The following is a 16,930-nucleotide window of genomic DNA, read 5'->3' as shown; positions in this document are numbered from 1 at the left end:
CATATAAAATGTAGAATTTATATTTGCTGTACACCTGATATAGAAATATAACAAGGTTATTAACAGCTGATTTCCCAATGTCACCCAAGAGAAAAGCCAACAAAGTTCTTTTGTACTACATACAAAAACATTTCACTGACATTAATTTGCTGTGTTTGCCTTACTTTGGTAATTTCCAATATGCGGCACCATCTTGTAACCCCAATAGCAATAATATCACAGTTGAATGAATGGAATATGTGTTTAAAGGGGACACACACTATCCCCTTCGCCCCCCTCTAGCTAGAGAATAGTTACAGTGCCTTTCACAAATAAAATGTTATTCATGTTGGTTTATTTTGATTTGAACCTCCAGGAAAAAAGTAGGCATCAAATGAAAGGTAGCTTCTGTTCTCAAAAGTTTAAAACAAACATACTCATGACAAAATAAAGTTATTCCAATGTGAATTTTTGGACCATCTTCCATGATTGCACATTTTATCCAACCCCACTGACAAAATACATTGCTCTATTATCTTCGCCTGTTCAGACATGCCATGTTTGAGCTCAGGCCTTCGGTGAGAAAGTATGCAAGTCTTATTCAATGAAGTGTCAACAGCAAAAAGACTCTTCATCTTAAGTGCCACAATTATTTTATAGCTTTGTATGTTTAATATTTCAATTTTTAAATATATATATATATATATATACGGTATATATTTTCATTGCTGAAGGAGCGATATCATCACAATCTCAAATCAAAGTCAACACTGCAGTGAGGAGAGCTTTTCTACTTTATTACAAAGAGAAGAAGCCTTTATGTGGTCAGAAAATACAAGATTGATCTTTTTTTTTCTCTTCCTATGAAACGCTGCTGTTCAAACAGCCAGAGTGAATTGTCTCAGTTCGTAAGTCCCATCACATTCACTTGGGTATGGATGTCCTTGGCTGCTGAAATCTGGCCCTTTAGTGCACAGGGCGACAAAGGCGTCCCCTGACCAGCAGTTCCAGAATGTCCCGTTTTCATATATTGCATCCATGCACACCTCCTAAAAATGAGGTACAGCAGGGCAAATATTTTCCAAAATAGATGTCATATATATAATATATACACATTCGTACATACATACCTTTATTCATGTGATGTCCAAAAATTTAAAAAAAATGTACACATTTATTACAAAATCGTAACAAAGACTGGACAGTGTTTTGCTCATTCTGGAAAGATGAAGCTCAGTAACACACACAACCTTGGAAATGAACCAACGGTTGTGGCAATATCTTTCTTCTAAACAGTCAGATTTTCTTGCATTAAGTTGGCGAGAACTGCCTTTTCAAAAACTGAAGGGGAAGTAAAATGAAGGAAGCAGACCTTGCTCATCTTTCCAAATGAAATACGAGAAGGATCTTCACATAAAAATGCACAAACATTTTTTTTATTACCAAGAGTGCTACAATGAACAATGCAAATTTTGTCTATTTCTGCTTTTTTCTCTCTTCTCTCTCTTTTTTTACATATTGGAAACTAAGTGGTAAACTTTTGTCAGTGTACTTGCTTGTCTTTGACAGACTCAAGCTTGTCTGCTGGCAAAATAATAATAATAATAATAAAAACTTAAAAAAAATATTCGACCCTGCTCAAAACTAAAGAAAAACAAATTATGAATTTAGTTGTTGGGCAGCACATAATTAGTAAGGCAGGACTTCAAATGGTGACCCTTTTGCATGAGCCAATTGCCAGATCCTCATAAGGAATTAAAACCAGGATGCCTGAGCCACATCTGTTTTGCAGTTATGTTGAGTATTTGTGCTGAGACAGCCATACCCCAAGACAAGGGAAGTCTTTAGAAGGCTTGCTGAGCAGGGTTGTAGTTGAAGGTGGATGGCAGATGGGGCCTTTCTTCTAGTTTGTCATATTCCAGATGGAACTCCTACAAACAAAATAACAAAAGATGATTACTCTGTTTTATGCAGATAGCCCATTAAATTCTATAGGCTTAAGTTGATAACATATCTTACGGCAAAGAAAAATGTTGTATCTTACAAATAAATTTGGTAGATCTTGTCTTGACCAAGTTGTCTGTCTACCCTTTTCCCCCTGTTGTGTTTCAAAATAAAGTTAATCAACATTCAGTGTCAAGCTATGCAGATATACATGGCTTATTCTAGGGACAGAATGAATAATATAAATACCCACAGACTTCCTGCTAATTCTCTTACAGGAAAACAAAACATTTCTTCATGGCAAAAATTTAGTTAATTCTGGAGTAGAATAAAGCAATAATAGCTCCAGCATGAAAGTATATAGGACTTGTATAGGACTGTCTACTGTTATAAGAAATACATATGCATACATTTTATTTATTTATTTACCATACTTGTATCCCATCTTTCTCAACCCCAAAGGGGACTCAAAGCGGCCTCACAAAGGCAATAATTTAATGCTGTATGTGTACATATATCAATGAATAAACAAAAAGATTAAAACCTTTCCTTATTACATAAATCTCATGAAAGCCTTTCATTTATATTATTCTAAAATACGATGTATTGTTTATTTCGCATAGACTCAGATGTTTCTTAGTACATTTGTATGACACACTTTATCATAATTACCCCCCCCCCCCCAAAAAAAAAATGCTGCATAAAGTGTCACAACACACAGTTTGGAAAGCTCTGGTTTAAAACACTGGGAACTGTTTACGAAATATCTATTTCATTTTCCTTTCCAAGTATTTTTTTAAATATTAAAATTATGGAACTTGCAGTAAATTATGGAACGTATTGTGAATCTATTGGGCTAACACTTATATTCAGACAAAATCTAAAAAGATCATATGATTTTATTCCTTCAAAACTAAAAAATGGAACTAAACATGGAGTCAACTAACAGATTTATTTTGATATGAATGTCCATGAATTGTAATTCACTTTTTCAGATGCATCAAGAACAATATTTGAACCTTGGGTACACATAACACAGTTACATGGTTGTGGGGGTGGAATCAGAATGAAATCGGATACAGACAGTGAAAATTATATTATTGACACTGGTCAGCACAAGCACTGTAACGCTTGTGAACATACACTACTGTTAGGATTGTTCATTGTCCCTGAAGTGTTAAAGCAATGTGTTCTTCTTTTAATAAACATTGTATAGAAGACCAGGGCCTTTTTTGAAGGTGTGTAAGAGAAGGTGTGTACAACTGAATTAATTGAAGTAATCCCATCATACCTGAGAAAGGGTTTCAAGGTAGCTAAAAAATTGATCCATTTAATACAATTAAAAACAATGATAAATATACATAGAAAGAGCCATCAGTTTGTAAGGTCTGGATGTTTCTTCAGATCAAAGGCAGAGCTCTTTCTGAATACAGTCGTTTTCTATCCACCTCAAATATAACAACAGCTTTGTGTACACAGCCTCACAGTAGCCAATACAGCCCAAGCCACACTACAAATATAGTCTATGGCCCCCCAGTTCAGAGCACCCATACAGTCTTTGATGGGCTATTTATTTAAGCTCAAAATTAAAACTAACCACAACAAATGAAAAGACCCAAAATAGGAAGCTCTTCTTTCCTCAACAGAAAGACTGAATATTCAGAAGAATACTGAGAAATGACATCTGTAAGTAACACTTTTCTCTTTGGGATTTAGTATAACGATTTTCAAGACAAGGTTTTGCTCATTCAAGAGGTGCTATATATAAAGCAAGGATGAGAATCAAGTGTCAGCTACCAGATATACTTGAACTGTGATTTCAAAAAGTCCTAGACCTAAGAGCCTACAGTGAGGAATCCAAGGAGTTGCACTCGAACCACATCTGTAGGGCAGCAATTGATAACCCGATATGTTGTATCAATATTGCATACCTTTTTATGCATCTTATAAGGTATATGTGGTAATTAGGTTCTTGTGGGTTTTTTCGGGCTATAGAGCCATGTTCTAGAGGCATTTCTCCTGACGTTTCGCCTGCATCTATGGCAAGCATCCTCAGAGGTGTGAGGTCTGAGGATGCTTGCCATAGATGCAGGCGAAACGTCAAGAGAAATGCCTCTAGAACATGGCTCTATAGCCCGAAAAAACCCACAAGAACCTAGTGATTACGGCCATGAAAGCCTTCGACAATATATGTGGTAATGCTGCATAATAAAAAAGGCATACACTAAACTCATATCTGATCTCACAGATCCAAGCATTTTTTCCTAGTAGCACAAGATATTAGTTTTATGAACAAATAAGTCGATTATTTTGCAATTCACACTTACTTTTCAATCAAGGTTCACAGCAAAGGAAACATCACAAAATTTCCTTTGTGTGGGCATAAGTGTCTTCAAGTTGCCTGTTGACTTATGTTAACATTAATTTCATAGGGTGTTCTTGGACTAGGAATTCTCAGAGGTGTTTTTGCTAGTTTCTTCCTCTGAAATATTTGTTGGTAGTCCCCCATCCAAGTGTTAACCAGGCTGATCCTACTTAGTTTCCAACATCTGTTGCCTTTCAGGGTATATCTACCTCCACATAAAATGAAAGTGAACTACTGTTTTTAGATCCTTTATGTATCGGGAGATCGTGTGGTTTGTTTGAAAAATACTCTTAAGTTTTAAAATTATATTGGTTCAAGGATATCATAATTACCCCCCCCCCCCCAAAAAAAAAACCCAACAACTATCAGCTAACAAAATTTAAATCACAATGCATGGTTAATTAAAAGATGAAATGGAGGGGAGAAACTTCCCCTTCACTAGGGAATATTAACACACTTTTTATTTCTTTCCCAATGTCTAGTCATTATCTTAGGCATTTGAAGGATGAGTAATGGTAAGAATAGAAACACAATGAACTGTAAGCGACCCGAGGTAACAAATGCTGACAAAAGCATCTAATGCATCTATTTTCCTCTGCTCCCGACCCCAAAGGAGTATCTGTCTATGTAACCCCAGTTCTTTGGGCTAATTTATTAGTACCAGCTACAGCAGACATGTTGAATGAAGTTAATACTTATATAAATTCCTCTGCAATGCTCCGGTTCTACTATAACTTGGTCTAACAGTTTAGCCTTCACAGTGAAACAAAATTTTATTAGCACAGACTTGTCTGTTGCTGTTTTCAATGACATTGGTATTAGTGGGAGCATGCATAAGAAATTAACTAAAATGCCTATCATGCATGCAGATTTCAAATTTATTGGAAGAAAAAATACCTTAGCTACTTTTCTCCAGTTAAGACAGTCAAAGAAGTAATATGTTCCCCTCTCATATGTATTGGTTTTCATTGTTGGTTCCATTCCTGGTGCTCTGGTAATCCATACTCTCTCTTCTTTGTGGTATCTCCAATCTCGGTTAAATCTATCACCATTCAGCCAGAAACGAAAATACATTACGTTATTTCCATTTGTTGTTTTTTAAATGAAAATCACAATGCATTTCCCCACGAAACATTATGTTAAATGTTTTACTATATGTGCCATAATAGCATAACCATGATAAAAAATGAAGTTTGGGCATCAACAAAACTTCTGAGGAATGTTCCTAAAGAATCACAGAGTTGGAAGAATCCTAGAATCACAGAGTTGGAAGAGATTGTCAGAAATATTAAATAGGTTTTTTTTAATTACAAAAGTGTGAGCCAAGCACTGAAAGAGTTAGTAGACCAAAGCCTGTTAGAGTCATTGGCCAAAATTAGTGTTGTCCTGAGTAGAGTGAGTAGGCTGAAGCCTGATAAGAGTTAGTGGGCCACAGCTAGTGTCATCCTGATGAGTGTGAGGTAAACCTCAGTATGAGAGAAGCCTCATGTGAGAAAGCTCCAGTGTGAAGGCTGCTCTGTGTAAAGCTACTGTGTGTTTGTTTATTTGTGTTATGGAAACCTTCTTGTTGTGAATAGTGCAACCATATTGTTTTACTACAAAGAAAAGCCTCTTATAGAATCAAAGAGTTGGAAGAGACCTCATGGGCCATCCAGTCCAAGCCCCTGCCAAGAAGCAGGAATATTGCATTCAAATCACCCTTGACAAATGGCCATCCAGCCTCTGTTTAAAAGCTTCCAAAGAAGGAGCCTCCACCACACTCTGGGGCAGAGAGTTCCACTGCTGAACGGCTCTCACAGTCAGGAAGTTCTTCCTCATGACTCATGGAAGAGATAACATTGATCTGTGTGTTTTTTGGTTTTTTTATTACTTTAGGCTACTGGTGCCAGGTCACACTACTGCTGAAAAGTTACTCTGCTGTACATTTACGAGGAGGGTCTTTTGTTAATAAGCACACTCGCCCAACAGAGACCTCGTGGGCCATCCAGTCCAGGAAAATCACATTCAAAGCACCTCTGACATAAAAATAGAGTATATTTTGTCAGAATCTTAGACAAATAATTGAAAACTCTTACAATATAGGTAATTCTCATTATTTCTTTATAAAATCTTAGATGTTCCAAGCTCCTAGATATGATTTTGGACAAATCCCCAATTCAGGGGCTAAAGTGGAAAGCTGAATGCTTATAGCTACCTTTAGTATCTCTGTACGCACACAGACCCATTTTACACCATAGTACCAGTCCTTCTCCATTTAATAGATGATTTGTGCCTGTCACCTGTTAGACAACATATGCACATCCACAAAAACTGGATAATCAAGAAGCAAAACCTTGTTTCTACCCAAAGTCTTTCCTTGCTGAGATGAAATTCATCCACATATGGCATATAAAGAAGCTGGTGTTGATATTTTTTCAAAAACAAAACTTTGAGACTTTTCTCCCCACCCACCATAAAAAAATGTAATTGAAATGTGAACATACAGCTCTACTGCTGCTAATAGCTGTAATACATCTCCTCCATTCATGTAATAGAGATAAAACAGCAGATCTTCCCCATAGCGGCCAAGCTTTATTGCTGCCAACTGAAAAGGAAAAAACAAACATGAACTTGTTTTAAAAGGAGGATTGCACAAAGACACTAAAATCCAGCCTGGCACACCTCTAATAGACATCAATGCGTTATAAGGAAAAACTAGTGTACAAACTGATATCTGAGTGAGTTGCCAGTTATATTCTTAGCAATATAATAGAATATGTTCTTTCCGCTTTTAGTATCTATTTAATTTTTGACCTCTTTAATCATGTGTTGCACGAGACACAGCATTTAGTCTAAAAATCAGCATAAAATGCTGGCTTGAATGTTGGACTAGGATTCTGGAAACCAGGATTGAAATTTCTATTCAGCTATGGAAATCACAGGGCGACCATAAGCAAGTCATGCTCTCTCAGCCTTAGAGAAAGGCAATGGCAAACGCTATCTGAACAATATTGCCCATGACAAGTTCACCTCAGGGTCTCCAACAAGTCAGAACAAATCTTGCCAAGAGACCTTTGTGCCAGGTTTGCTTTAGGATGACCATTTTTGGCACTGATATAATTGACTGTTCAAATTATTTTGAATAGTATAAAGGGTTAAATTATAAACAAATTTAACTACTGCTGTACTAATCTTTACAACAATCATGGAAAGAGTGCTATGCTTTAGATCACCTAGTGGCATAATGGCAGAGAGAAGATTTCATTTGAGACTTATGGTTCAAGCTCTCTACAACAACATGCTCAAAAACTAACTTCTTATTTTATTTTAAGATGGAATAATAAAATATACTCACCTTATCCCTAATGTGAATGTTCGTTAAGTATTCGGATGGAACATGGAAATCTAGAAAAAGAAGTGACACAATTCTTAACCTACGGCATTAATCCTCTCTTAAGGATGTTAACTTTATATGAGAAATACAATCACTAACTTATTAGTCAACCCTACCTATATCTTGAGGTCGACATGGTGAAGAAGCCCACGGTGATGCAAATTTAGGGTAAAGATTTCTGCATAGAGAAAAAGACAGATTGAATTCCCAATATTTCTACTATTTTCAATAATGCTTCTTCACACTGAAATATGGAAGCCAGATTCACGCATTATCTAGGCAATGTTATTTAAGTGAGCAAGGAACTGATTTTGTACAGGATGGCTCCACATATCAATGGTAATATATGCAATAAGGGATTGCACAAAGTTACCTAATATGGCCACTCCTCATACCAGTAATGCACCTAAGGTCTAGAAAGAATTCTACTACTATTTCCCTGAAAAGGAATATAACATTCCTGATGTTTGCTGAATTCAGATAAATGAAAATTGACTGTTTGGATCCCAACAAAAATATGATATTTTAATAATAATAATAATAATAATAATAATAATAATAATAATAATAATATAAAGCATTCTTTGGCAGTCCCCATGATCCCATAGCACTGAGCCAGGGCAGTCAAAGTGGATTCATTCCACTGCATACATACATCTCAAGGTTTTCTTTTCCATTGCTGGAAGCTTTGGTGTCCTAACACTTTTGTTTTTAAAGAAGGAATTATAAGCATGCTGCCACTGTAATGTGCACTCTTTTTGGCCAAATTATAAAGAGTGCACTTTTTCTTCCTGTGCATGATATTTGCTAGCAAATAGTAACAACAGCAATTAGAACAACAGTGACAACTTTATTTATATCCCCCCACCATCTCTCTAAGGGACTCAAGGCGGCTTACAAGGCAACAGAAGTGCAATGCAGAACACATAAAATATAACAAAAGTTTGCCAAAATCAATGAGCAGCATCAAAATAACATAAAATAACAACTTACAAAAATTAACAGAAAACATCTCGAATTCAAGTAAAAATAACCAGTGACAACACAACAATAAATAGTACTTTAAAATGAGCTATATAAACAAAATTTAGCAAATATATATTTTTTGGTTTCAAGATTTAGAAAATTTAGGTGTGCGTTAGATTTGAGGTGTGCATTAGACTCGAGTAAAGATGGATAATAATAATTGTATTTCTTTTCTTCTTTTTTTTAATAGGCTCATGTCATTTCCAGTTTGGGAAAAGCACCCGCTAGAACAGCCCAAGAGGGTCAATAACATCAAAAAATGCTCCTTGTGTTCCCAAGAGGATTCAGAAAGCATTTGGGATTAAAAAAAAACAAAAGAAAACAAAATACAAGACTGCAACCCACAGGTCACGTTTACCATTCCTATCCCATAGTTAAGATTTATTCCTTCTGTGTAGAAATAGAAGGATTAATTATTTTTGCTATGGGCCACAAGCCTTCCCGCTGCATCATATGCAACTCCAAATGCCCCTCAATATTCAGGAGTGGTTCTTCAGATACAAACATATGAAGGAATATGATAGAAATAACAGGTCCATAGAACCCTAGCGCAGGTCTGTGTAAGCAGTGCATATTCTGTGTGTGGAGTATGCCCTATTTCATCTAATTCAATAACAGACCAGTGCCTTCATGTATGTAGTATGGAGGTTACATCATGCCAACTTACACAGCCCAAAATGGAATACAATATACATATTTTGCTTTGTCACATACATAACATTTGCAGTTAATAAAATGATATACCTCTACAGTTGTCAGAAACTTTTGCACCCTTCATAAATTTAGTATAAATATATATCTCTCAATGAACACAAGAGCTCAGTTTGTCTTCACTTGCATATGTTACAAAATCTGACTCAGAATGTAAATCCCATACAGCGATAAGGGTAGCAAAAGATGGTCACGTATGCACTCTGTCATGTAAGCTGCAGCTCAGGCAAACAAGTGACTCAATAAAAGCAGCAATTACATAATAAGTAAAAAAACAAATCCTCATAAACATGTTGCTATATATAAAGGCCATAGAATAAATACAACAATGCACAAGAAATTATGCCCTCCACAACTGCATATAGGTGCCTCAAAGTTGTGTGTTTTTTGAAAAATGATAAATGATCAGTCTTTTTGATGAGTCACTCTTAAAAAGGAAGCAAACTGAAAAGGGGATTCTGAGTTATTGGAAGTTTGTGCATTTGAACTCTTAAATGCCTGAAGCTCAATGAGTTATTATGGTTTACTTTACAATGATCACATTTTCAGTTTGACTCAGCAAAGTATCTTTGAAGTTTTGATATTCAAGGTAGGTCAAGTGATTACTTAAGGAACCATAAACAGCATTAAAGCGGAAAACAACTTACTCAGGAGAGTTGAGATTGAGGCCTAGAGTTGTCAAGTCACTTCCTAATGCGAGATGTACCATGCCAGGATCTGTCTCTGCTGCTCTGATGAATGTTAACAAACCAATCATGCCAAATTGGTCCGTCACCATCCCTTGAGGAATGTTGGTAACCCGACCTGGTCAAACAAATCACCAGATTAATCTCAAACTCTATGGAAGCAAAAACTTTGTAAGAGAATCCAGAAGTAAAAAGGGTCAGATTCTTATGCCTACCATCAGGTAACACTTGGATCCCTTTTTTCTGCTGGTTGTTGTTTTGCGTTGTTGAACTTTTATCTCCAGGAAACTTAGGTCCATCTGCACTAGAAGATGTTTTGCCAGATGCATTCAAATTCTAGTGAGAAAAAGAAATGTGAGGAATATTGTACAAGAAAACATGGAAAAGTGCATGCCTGCTTAGGCTGCTAACATAAAGAGCCTTGTCAGATGTGTAAATCCTTTAAAGAAATATTTATTGACTTATCCTTCTTCCATTTGTGATATGGGGGGTTTTCAACATTTACACTGGGGAAACACAACATGTGGTCCACTAGACATTATCACAATTCCCATTAGCCCGAGCCATCATAGACAATTATAAGGGATTATGGGAGTTAAAGTCAGGCAATATTGGAATGCTACAGATTGCCTACTCTCAATCTGTACGACTGATGAATGGAATTTGCAGCATAATGCCATCAATATAGCCATAAGTCCTTACATATAAATGAGGGGAGGCAATGTATGTTCAGAAACCGTGTCTAGGATAAATAATTAACTTAATGAAGGCTAATAAAATTTCTTCTTGAAGGTAAAGCACAGCACAGCCACTTCCTCGGGAAACCAGAAAAATAAAGACAAGATGCTCCCTCTCACAGCCCAGAAAGCCATGTGTGATTGGCAGGGGTTTGAAGAGGGGAACACAGTCAGTGTACGCATGCACATGCCCATCCACCATCTCGGTAACTCGCTAAACACAGAAAACAAATCCATCAATTTCTCTGAGTGTTTATACATCATATGACTCCACCATGAAAGGGATTCTGCTTCCTCCACTCTGAACAACATAGAAGTGAAACAACTCAGTCTCAACAAGCTCAGTTTTTGATAGCTTCAACACGCTGCAGAAGCACACTGATTAGTAACTAGTGTTTCAGGCAACCACTCCCTCTCCCAACTCATTTCCCTTCTCACCTTGTAAGCAGAGGGACTGAAAATGTTCAAAGTAAATGTATTACCCCCATCATATCTACACACACCTCTACCCAGAATCACTAGGATCAGTGAAATATAGATATGCATGAAAGAAATCACACAAGATTTCTGGCGCACTTTATCCTCCAGGCTATTTTGTGTTTAAAAATCTTGAATGAAAGAGAGGGCTTCCTTTCAGACCATTTTCTTCTGGAAGGACTGCTACAAAAAGCCTAGCTGGGCAACTTTTCACTTCCTTAGAGACAGGAATAACTTCTGCTGGTAATATGCAACTCAGGCCCTTTCTACACTGCCCTATATCACAGGATCAGATCCCAAATTATATTAGTCTCCACTGCCAAATAATCTGGGATAAGAAGCTAATCCTGGCATATAGGGGCAGTGTGGAAAGAGCTTCAGTTACAGAGAGCCCTTCCACCAACGGGGAAGACCAACAGCCTGCCACAAACAGCTGAAGATATCAGACAGAATGAAAAAGTAGAATTTTGTATTTACAAAACTTGGTTTTAATTTTTAAGTTATATAAAATTTAGAAGGCATAACTAACACAATCTTAAGCCAGGGATATCATAGAAGGGTATGAACATATGCTCTAAGAGTAAATTAAGCTGGTTTAAATACATATTTTTCCTTTAAAAAATCCTCTTTTACACAGGAGAGATACTTACAGATTTACTGTCGTCATTACTCGATGTTGGATCTTTGTAGTTGGAACCTGGTAATGCTGGAAAATCTTCATTGTGTATTGAGAAGTCCTGGGTTTGCTCACTTGCTGGTTTTGTTACCATTCCAACTGTTTTGAAGATAAATATTCAATATTAATAATATAAATTTATTATATGTTGATGTTGACTTTGGTAGCTGGGTAGGTGTTGGTCTTATTATTTGTTGTTTTAACTTCTACACTGTAAACTAACCTGAAATCATCTAGTCTTTGAAAAGTGGAATAAGGGATTACATAAAATTGACTTTAAATAAATTAAACTGCTGTAACATCAGTGAAGGTTTTTACAGATAATGAAAAAAAAAATTAACAATGTAATATACATATACATTCTAACCTGAGAAGAAAAGAAAGATAAAAATAAAATTAAACAAAATTAAAATATTTGCTCTTTTTGTTGTAGTACAGTGTGATGGTAACGTTGCTACTACTGGTAGGAGGGAGAAGAGGGTTGCGCAGGTGTTAGAAGAGGAACAGCAGTGAAAGCGGATCAGAGAGATAATCATGGCCCCGACTGATTCTGAAATCTTTGAAGGTTTCTCCAACTGTGAAATGGGGGGTGGGGAGGAAAGCAGGGGAGTCAAGCGGGCTACTCATGAACAAGAATCTGACGAGAAAGTACAAAGGAAGCGTATCCATGATATACTTAGCGCTTCTACAGAGGATGAAGACTTCATGGGCTTTGAAGGGAGTGATGGGACTAGGAGTGACATGGGGGAGGAGGATGAGCTTGATTGGACCCGAGTACAGGAGATTAGGGATATCTGTACTAGCCTACCTCCAGCGATGACTTTGAAGGGTTTACAGAAGAGTGGTAACCGGGGAGCGCTTTGCAAGATCTAAGTCTTGACAGACGCTGGCAAAGGTGGAGGGATGGGGGTCTGGATTCAGCTGCAAGGAATGGGACAGCTGAGAGCGATGATGAAAGTGTGGGGAGCACCTCATCTTCTGATGAGGAACTTTAGGATAAAAGTGGGTTTTGTTTCAATGTATCTTTGCAGAAGGCAAAGTGTCTCTTTTGGGGTGTGAATCTTTGTTCCTGCCACAATTCTCGAGCTTGGGTCCTTGGACTACAAATTGCTGTGTTCCTGTGTTTTCTTCTTGTGATTCCGTGAATGACGAATTCTACTCAACCGCTTTTGACTCCGGATCGTTTGGGACAACGCTGTTTTGCTTCTTGGACTAATTCATCTTGTCTGCATCGTGCCTTGACCTCGGACCGTTTTTGGACTCAGTTTTTGCTTTTTCCTAACGTTCTTTTGAACATTCTTTGTATTCTGTAAGTTTAAAGCAGATTGCTGCATATTTCAGTTAAACCGGATTATACGCCAGGATAATCCGGGTTATATTTTAGTTGCTTATTTCACCTTGTTTTTGATACCAACTCTTTATTTGAATTTGTGGCACTGAAGTAAGTGCTCCTAAGACTCTTTTGTGAACAATAAAACGGTGTTTGGACCTTGCAACCTGTGTTTGGCTTCTTTAAGGCTTCTGGGTCTTGACACTTTTAGACATATTAGGTTTGCAGAAATGTTAATTAATCTAGGTTTATTAACTGGGCTCTTTGTACATCAGACTTTAAAGACAATATTCTTATTACATTGCTAAGTTATGGGAGAAGCAAAACAAAATATCTTTAAATGTTTAAATAATATTTACCAGCAAGTTGCTTAATAAGAAACAAAATCAAGTGAATTATTTTTTCAAAAATAAAAACTGCTGAACTAGAATTTATAGTATGACAAACTTATTAAACACGTGCAATGCATAGTCACTGCAAGCAATTTACAACTGCAAGAGAAAAACTGGAAGTGCTTAGCTAGTAACTCTGGCTATAGATACCCTAGGGACAAAAGGCTTTTTCAAAAAAGTAGGCCAAGCCATTCAATATTTGAAATATGGAATTTTAGGACTAAAGGGCAGCAGTCTTTGTCACACAATAGCCACTTCAGAGATAAAGAATTTGCTTTCAAACAATATTTTTTAAAAAATTGATGTAGTTGCAAATTACTGCAAAAATGAAACAACTGAATGGGATCAAAAAATCTATAGCAAATATGATCTGATGATTCACTACTTCCCAATAAGGACCCTCTTGATATTATGATTTCAGACTCTTTTATATTGTGGTTTGTAGTAGCGGTGTCAATAGAACAGTATTTTAATCTGCCAACACTTTTACAAAATCCCAAACTTTTAATTTTATAAATCAATGTCAGAAGTCTTGCAGAAAATTATTGTTTAAGAGATCTTAAAATCAGGCTTTCCGTTTAAGGGGTAAGTAGGAAGAAAGCACCTCCACTCCTCCACAAAGTTGATCAGAGCAACATAAAGATGACACAGGAAACGAAGCACAATTACTCAAAGGAAATCCTCACTAAGTTCTATGTGGTGAACTGTCAGGTATGTGTTTAAAGCTTGCAGACAAAAACCAAAATGTTATTTTCAGTTCCTTACAGGAAACTTAACTTTCTTTCACAGACAAAAGAAAAAGTAATTCAGTTGCAAGTTAAACAAAATATGTTTGAAAATAGCCATGATGCTATCTAATCATATTTCCAATCCTTTTAAAGTAATGAACACTCACCATAAGGTGCCCTTCCAGCTAGAGGGTTTATTAACGGAGTTGGGTTCCCACTTCCTTCCCTTCTGCTTCTGTCTGCTAGTGCTGGAAAATCTGAAAGGTCCAGTCCTGTCACATTTTCACTGCCATCTAAAAGAAAACAGATTTTAATATTTACAATTTACAGTAACATTTTGCATGAAATACATAGAGCAGTGCTACTCAAAAGTAGTGGTCAATGGAGCAGTGCCTGTTCCTGAGCTATAGGCTACCAAACTCTGGTGAGTTTCCAAGAAAGTAAGTAAAAATGTATCCAATGGAGATAAACAGTGTACCAGTCTCTGGTACACTGTAAGAAAATAAATTGCTGATTCCCCCACATCAGACAACTTAAGTTGATTGATATAGCCAATACATCATGAAGTGATTAGTAATTCACTAGATCCAAGAAATATCAAAATGGAGGGACAAGGTTACAGTCCCACACTTGAAAGGGAAAAGAAGATTCACAATACAATCTTGTGTATGTGTACAGGTAGAATCATAGTATTGAAGGAGCTCTCTGCTCAATAGAAGATATCCATCTAAAACATCCCTTTATTATCTCTATTTCTTTCCCTTTTCACTTTTTTGTTTTATTTTATATTGAAAATACCCAATAAATATTATTTTAAAATATCTCCAGCAGGTAGCTGTCCAGCTTCTTTTTTGAAGACTCTAGAGAAGGACCAAATCCCTCCCCAGGGAACTGGTTCTCTGTCACCAAGCTATTCTTACCGCTAAGGAGTTCCTTCTAATATTCCATCAAAATCCACTGTCTTGTAAATTCAAAATATTATACCTGGCCTTACTCTCTGAGGCAGCAGAGAACAAACATGACCCCTCTTCATTGTGACAACCTTTGAGGTATTTAAAAATGCAATTATGCCACCCTTCAGTCTTCTCTTTCCCAAGCTGAACATGTTTGACTCCTTCAGTCTTTCCTCCTATGTTTTGTTCTCTGTATCTCTTATTATTCATCTTGCCCTGCTCAAGCTGGTTTATATTCTTTTTCAATTAAGGTACCCAGAACTGAATGCAATGCTCCAGTTAAGGCCTGACTAGGGTAGAACATAAGGGACTAATACATCCCTTGACTTGAAATCTATTTTTCTTTTAATGCAAGCTACAATAGCATTTGCCTTCTTTGCATCACACTGCAAGCTCATATTCAACTTATGATCAAAAATAATTCCAAGGCCCTTTTTGCATGTAGTACGCTGCTAAGCTATATATCCTCCACCCCCATCCTGTAACGGTGTGTTTCAGTTTTGTAGTTAAAATGATAAATTTTTGTATTTGTGTCTACTCAATATATCAACTTCTGATTAATTCTGTTCCTATTTTCCAATGTCTTAGGCTCCCCTCCCAGTTTCTTGGCATCTGTTATTGAAATAATTGATACAAATATAGAAAAATAATAGCCCTAGGAATGAACATTGAGGCACACAACACCAGACCTTCTTGTTTCAAAGTGTAGACATTGATGACAGCTCTTTGAGTATAGTTTTTCAATAACTTATGAATTCATCCAACAGTGTTTCTCATCTATTCTACATTTAATCATTTTTCTAATCAAAATATTATCAAATGCTTTGCTGAAATTCAGATAAATGAAACACACTGCATTCCCACCATCTACTAAAATAGTGACTAGATTAAAAAAAGATATAAAGTTAGTTTGACAGGATTTGTTCTTGGCAAACTCATGTTGGTTCCTACTGATCACTGCACTGGCATCGAAATCTTTACAGACAGACTGCTGGGTAATCCATTCTAATATTTATCCTGGTATTTGGGTTACAGAAAAACATCTGTGTTCCTTGAGACCTGCTCCAAGGGACATGTCCCAGTAAGTAAATAACATGAATGGGGAAAGTGTAGAGCTGCAACTCCCAGCATTTCTCACCACTGGCAATACTAGCTCATGATGCTGAGAGTTGCCATGAAGAAATGGTATTGTAGGAAAAGGTGCATTAAGAGCAGTGGTTTATCACCAGGATTACAAATGACATAGTGCTACCAGAACAAAAGAGGAAGGGAATGGTGTGCCTGCAGTCTGGTCTGCAAGAAAAATGCACCCCCATAAAATCAATTAATACCTGCAAGCCAAACACCACATCCATGAATTATGAATGACATTCAATTCCTGTCTGGCCAGAGCAGTAGGAAACTCTAATATAAGAACGTGCAACTATTCAAGATCTGGGACTGCAGATGTCTCTCAGCAAACCCAAATACTTATCAGAAATGTAAAAATATATATACTTAAAATGCCCTATCCCCTTGTTGAGGAAGAATGGAGAAAGGTACATTTGTCACAT

The 16,930-nt window shown here is 36.7% G+C and overlaps 1 protein-coding gene across 6 annotated transcripts in view; it reads right to left on the bottom strand.

The window, feature by feature from the left end:
• Window positions 1–755: 755 nt before the first annotated feature.
• CNOT2 (CCR4-NOT transcription complex subunit 2) overlaps window positions 756–16,930 on the bottom strand; it is a 61,250-nt gene continuing 45,075 nt past the window's right edge. For 4 of the 6 annotated variants that reach the window (XM_067469092.1, XM_060777466.2, XM_067469091.1 and 1 more), the window contains 10 exons: window positions 14,592–14,717; window positions 11,949–12,073; window positions 10,300–10,420; window positions 10,046–10,202; window positions 7,778–7,839; window positions 7,623–7,672; window positions 6,772–6,872; window positions 5,186–5,330; window positions 2,024–2,077; window positions 756–1,910 (listed from right to left, as the gene is read on the bottom strand). In XM_067469092.1, the coding sequence (XP_067325193.1) occupies window positions 1,824–1,910; window positions 2,024–2,077; window positions 5,186–5,330; window positions 6,772–6,872; window positions 7,623–7,672; window positions 7,778–7,839; window positions 10,046–10,202; window positions 10,300–10,420; window positions 11,949–12,073; window positions 14,592–14,717 (1,028 nt within the window). In that variant the 3' untranslated portion in view covers window positions 756–1,823. The remainder of the gene's footprint in view (window positions 1,911–2,023; window positions 2,078–5,185; window positions 5,331–6,771; window positions 6,873–7,622; window positions 7,673–7,777; window positions 7,840–10,045; window positions 10,203–10,299; window positions 10,421–11,948; window positions 12,074–14,591; window positions 14,718–16,930) is intronic. The other 2 variants (XM_060777465.2, XM_067469093.1) reach the window with 1 other exon arrangement.

The sequence above is a fragment of the Anolis sagrei genome, chromosome 5 (assembly GCF_037176765.1).
Source record: "Anolis sagrei isolate rAnoSag1 chromosome 5, rAnoSag1.mat, whole genome shotgun sequence".
NCBI lineage: Eukaryota > Metazoa > Chordata > Lepidosauria > Squamata > Dactyloidae > Anolis > Anolis sagrei.
The sequence above is the reverse complement of the archived record's forward strand: the minus strand, read 5'-3'. Positions and strand labels throughout refer to the sequence as shown.